The sequence below is a fragment of the Brachyhypopomus gauderio genome, chromosome 2 (genome assembly GCF_052324685.1).
Source record: "Brachyhypopomus gauderio isolate BG-103 chromosome 2, BGAUD_0.2, whole genome shotgun sequence".
Classification (NCBI taxonomy): domain Eukaryota; kingdom Metazoa; phylum Chordata; class Actinopteri; order Gymnotiformes; family Hypopomidae; genus Brachyhypopomus; species Brachyhypopomus gauderio.
In genome coordinates this window covers 15,559,327-15,564,628 of record NC_135212.1, presented here as the reverse complement: position 1 = coordinate 15,564,628, position 5,302 = coordinate 15,559,327, and the positions used below count along the sequence as shown (strand labels likewise).

At 42.2% G+C, this 5,302-nt stretch overlaps 1 protein-coding gene across 2 annotated transcripts; it reads right to left on the bottom strand.

The window, feature by feature from the left end:
* Positions 1 to 245: 245 nt before the first annotated feature.
* On the bottom strand, positions 246 to 5,053 carry cops6 (COP9 signalosome subunit 6). 2 transcript variants are annotated; one of them, XM_076988658.1, is made up of 10 exons: positions 4,945 to 5,053; positions 3,803 to 3,928; positions 3,522 to 3,653; positions 3,236 to 3,324; positions 3,072 to 3,134; positions 2,852 to 2,899; positions 2,666 to 2,780; positions 2,060 to 2,152; positions 786 to 886; positions 246 to 639 (listed from the first exon to the last, which is right to left on the bottom strand). In XM_076988658.1, the coding sequence occupies exons 1-10, from the start codon at positions 5,042 to 5,044 to the stop codon at positions 499 to 501; spliced, it is 1,008 nt and encodes a 335-aa protein (XP_076844773.1). In that variant the 5' UTR covers positions 5,045 to 5,053; the 3' UTR covers positions 246 to 498. The 2 variants fall into 2 exon arrangements, with proteins under 2 accessions (XP_076844773.1, XP_076844779.1); XM_076988664.1 differs by lacking the exon at positions 4,945 to 5,053 and adding an exon at positions 4,342 to 4,934.
* Between the last annotated feature and the right edge of the window lie 249 nt (positions 5,054 to 5,302).

The following is a 5,302-nucleotide window of genomic DNA, read 5'->3' as shown; positions in this document are numbered from 1 at the left end:
CAAAGATGTTCTATTTTGACATTTTGTGTTTTATCATCAAAAACCCTAATCCATCCTTATTTACACACTACCTATAAATGAAGAACATACATAATACAATACACAATCGCCTACAAAATAATCCACAGTGGAATAACTGTAGAAGCTGAAATATATAAACATTGTTACGTTCATGATGCATCCCACATACAGACAACTCCAACCACATAAAGCTATTAGCTGTAGAAACACACACAGAAACCCCACAGCAGGGAGTGGCTCCCCTCAATTCAAAATCACATTTATTTCCAGAATTTTCACATAACATAACATTGGGTCACTAGTTTACTGAAACAAAGCTGTATTTATAAAACTCAAATCTGTTCATCTTTTATCATTAAATGTAGACAATTAGAAGAGAACAGTCTTAACAGAACAGTAGACCATGACATCTCTGACCAAGTCTCTAAATGTGTGTGTTTTCTAACCAGCAACCTGGTTCTTTGGTGCACGTGTGCGTTAGAAGAAGAGTCCTCTCATGCGCCGTCCGATCCCCTGTCTGTCGTACAGAACGTTGAACTTGTTGATGAATTGGTTCATACTGTTACAGGTTTTAGTGATGGTGCCAAGATATGCCATCAGCCCAACATCGTTGCATTGCTGAGAGAGAAATAGTCCATTAACTTTTTGCTTTCTGTCACTTGCAGATTTTGTTAAAATGCATGTGGTAATATATGATCATAGTTATATATCTTCTTAAATTCATGTGAGCAGATGCGTCAGGATGAACTGATGTTTAAACTCACATCATAGAAGTCAGTTTTGAACTTCAGTGTGCTGAGAACAGGCAGGCGATGACACAAAGCATTAGCCTCACGCAGAATCTCATGACTAAATGGGACCTCACCTACACATACACAATGCAGAAAACAGAAATCTTAAAAATGGAATAGCTACAGTAGTGTGGTCTAGTTCTCAGTAGTGTTGTCTAGTTCTCAGTAGTGTGGTCTACAGTAGTGTGGTCTAGTTCAATTATGGAATAGCCCCTCAATTATGGAATAGCCTTCCAGCTCCAATCCAAGATTCTGACACAGTTCCAATCTTTAAATCTAGATTTAAGACTCACCTATTTAATCAAGCCTTCAGTTAATATTCCCCTTGTAAGGTGTAGGGGCTCGGGGGCCCCCAGACGTTGAGATTTCTGGTAATCTGAGATGTTGATGCTGTCATCCAGCTGTGTCATGGCATCACTGTAGTTGTGACAATTACTTGACTAGAAAGCAATGTCTCAGTGAGCCCTCATGCCTGTGGTCACCTCTGAACCCCTCCCTTTAGTTATGCTGCTATAGATTAGCCTACCAGAGCCACATACTAATCACGGTCACGTGAGCTATGTATGTTTAAATCAGTGGTGGTTTAAATTGATGTCCACACACTCAGTCTGTATTGTCTAACTTTTTGCATGCTTCTACCAAAGACGATTGTATGCAAGCACCTACAAGCACCTGGGAGATGTTCTGGCTTGCCGGTGGATGTACTGATGCCGGGATTGGATGTGCCATTGCTGCAAGAGGATGTGCTGATGCTAACTCCTACCTGAGGCTCACCATCTACACTGAAAGTACTGTGACTACTTGGCAGGAGAACAAGAACCTTAACTATAACTGTAGAACCATCCTGCGCACCACGGACTTATGCTAACGGGCCGCCCAATGGAGGATGGGTTCCCTTTTGAGTCTTAGTCCTCCCGAGGTTTCTTCCTAATCCCCACCACCATAGGGAGATTTTCCTTGCCACTGTCGCCTTTGGCTTGCTCATTAGGGATCTGGACCCATACAACTGTAAAGCTGCTTTCAGTAGTGTGGTCTAGTTCTCAGTAGTGTGGTCTACAGTAGTGTGGTCTAGTTCTCAGTAGTGTGGTCTACAGTAGTGTGGTCTAGTTCTCAGTAGTGTGGTCTACAGTAGTGTGGTCTAGTTCTCAGTAGTGTGGTCTAGTTTGCAGTAGTGTGGTCTAGTTCGCAGTAGTGTGGTCTACTGTAGTGTGGTCTAGTTCTCAGTAGTGTGGTCTAGTTCTTCTCACCTGATTCCACTGCCTTCACATATTCCAGGATCAGCTTCACTCGGCTATGCAGCATCTTTATTGCACTGTGCTGCGCAATGAGGTGTTCAGCCACTAGGGGGAGAAATCAGCAGACACTATAGCAGGTATCACCAAATGGCGGACCGCGGTCCGGATCCGGACCCGAACGCCGTCCTGTCCGGACCCAATCACATTCCCTATCTGCCAAAAATGGACCGCGGAAAGATTTAATTGATTACCCCTGCACTATAGGATTTAACCTGGATGAGAAAACGCAGACAGAACTGAGTGCGTTCAGAGCTTTCTGCATGTGTTATGTTCAGCGCTCTTTCAATGATCACAAGGGGGTACAAGATAGATGCAGAAGTGCATATCCCCCTGGAGAATGCTCCCATACCAGAGAACATACAGCGTTAAAACCACAGTTTGGGTTTGGAGGTTTGTGTGCCATTAACGGTGACACATAAGGTTTTGTTAAAAATTTCTGGAGTGATTTTCTCTTGGAATCACTTTTTGTCATTTCTGTAATTTTAGTGCATGAGTAAGATACATACTTTATGTGCTCTCAACATTACATATATGCTGATATGTGGGAGTGTGACACACCTGTGGAGTTCTCTCCAGTGCCTGTGGCAGTCATACGCGCTACATGATCCACTCCGATTCGTTCTGCCTCCTCTGTTGCCAAAGTGTATGTCAGCTCCGCAAAAAGCATGGTTGCCTAGCAACACAGTAGAATAAGCAAATGTTTTATCATAAACAGCACCAAAAGTGAAACGTCGTTATGCTCACCTCTCCATTAATGATGTCAATCACCGACTCATACACACTCACTGGCAGCTAGAGAGAGAGAGAGAGAGAGAGAGAGAGAGAGAGAGAGAGAGAGAGAGAGAGAGAGAGAGAGAGAGAGAGAGAGAGAGAGAGAGAGCATGTGTTAATTACTGCAGAATAACACTGTGTAATGTACACACCTCTAATACATACAAAGGTATAGAATGTGATGGTGGCTTACATCTGTGTGTTTGGTCATGGGATTCAGCTTTAGAAAGAGTGGACTCTCAATGATTTCACAAACCTGTAAGACACAAGATTCTCACCAGCTGCACTCTCAACATACAGGTGTGGGCACGTAATATTTCACATGTAAACACTCGCTGATAGCTCAGATTCACTCACCTGTTTATGAATATGGATGTCTGATTGGTCAGGAGATCCACCGGTTGTATACCAGCCCAGGAACTCCATGTCTTTGAAAACCTGCTTGACTATTCAAATAAGACGCATATATAACAATATATATACATCTTTACACATCCACATTGAAAACACAAAAGTTTTAACATAAAATACAGTTTTTATTTGGTGATCTTCAAAAAAACGTAATTACTTGAGTTATGTTTAGCTACAGCAGAACTGAGCTGTAATGGTACGAGGTGGTTCAGAGTTTATAAGTGCTGCTTACACTGCTCCTCCTTGGTGTAATAGTATTCTTTATCAATATGAATGCGATCCTCTACTGTGTGTGACAGCAGCTCAAATGAGTTCATTACTTCAATGTTTCTGCCTTCCTGCTTCCCGATCAGAGCTCCAATAACTGCAACACACAAAATCCCCAATGGAACATCATTATAACACCATTTATAACCTTTACACCATTCATACTGTATGTTTGTAGTACTGTACTGTTCATACTGTACATTGATATTGTACGTTTGTAGTACTGTACTATTGGAGGTCTCTTACCCTGCGTGGCACGGCCCTCCTGGGAACGGAGCCGGATCCAGTGGTCCGAGATGTTCAGGATGACGAGAGGATGAAGTGCTACTGACACACTCCCCGTTACTCCAGACGCCATCACACTGGGACTGGCTGCACGCGCACACACACACGAACGCACATGCACGCATGTACGCGCACACACACACACACACACACGCACACACGTACACACACACGCATGCATGTATGCGTGCGCACACACACACACACACACACACACACACACACAAATGCACGTGTGCGCACACACACACAAGCACACATAGACACACGCACACAAGCATTTTGCGTGGTCTTCATCTTAGGTTGTGCTGAAGTGCTACATTATGGCAATTTCATACATATATGACAAATTCTATGACAAATACTACTTTTTCCAGACTTTCAACTCTCATCACTTTTTAAAGTAAATTATTTTATAGTAAACAGACAGTTAAGATGTGTTAACCACATAATACATTCATCTGACTTTACAATGAATATATTTACAGTTATATACATACCCTGATATAGAGCCCAGTGAAAAGCAGTTATTCATATCATTGTTCAAGTATCTAACCTCCTCAGTCACGTTTGGCACTGCTGTTGCCAGCATCGCCTACAGCTAGCCAACCTAATGATGCAGCCTGCGATACAGGCAACCGACTAAACATTCCGATTACAGTTAGCGTCTTATGGCTTTCTTTAACATAATGCAGCGAAATATAATGCAGTTATTATGAAATATTTAAGTAAGTAGCTATTTTAATAGTTTGCCAAATTCACTTTAGCTGTTGTCAAAATCGTCCAGAGCACAAAGCGCCAATCACCACAGAGATTTCAACAATGCGACGGGACGTCGAAGTCAGCCGACCAATTAGAAACGTGAATAAATCCAGCCGACCAATTAGAAACGAGAATAAATCCGTCGTAACCAACGATTTGTAGCGTATCAGTGGATGAGCTACTGATAGTCGAGCTCGCTCTGGACGTTACAAGGCTTATTTGAAGGCTTCGCGGTGTGTTAAGCGTATATACACATAGTACAGCAAGACAACGTAAACACGACAACAATAATCACATGTTACTCAGATGTGTACGCAGCTTTAACACAGAGAAACTCCCACCTGCTCCATCCACTTCCATCCCACCACCATTACTGGTCGCCATCTTGTCGGCTAAATGTCGCGCATGCGCCTTGGTTCGACGTTTTACGCAGTAGGTCATAGGCAGATATTTGTTGATTCCGAAATTCAGCGAAATTCAGCATAAGAAATCAACAGGATTTACTAGGATAAATGCATACGGCTTATGTGGCCAAGTCTACTCTTGATGATTTATGACAATGTACGTCTTTTCTGTCCCTATTCAATAGAATTATTTTAGGAAGTTATACTCAAAGAATGACATCTGTTACGGATTATCTATAGTTGATTCTCTCTTGCAAAATACCTTTTTGGAAAAAAATAGTACTTTAACGTATTA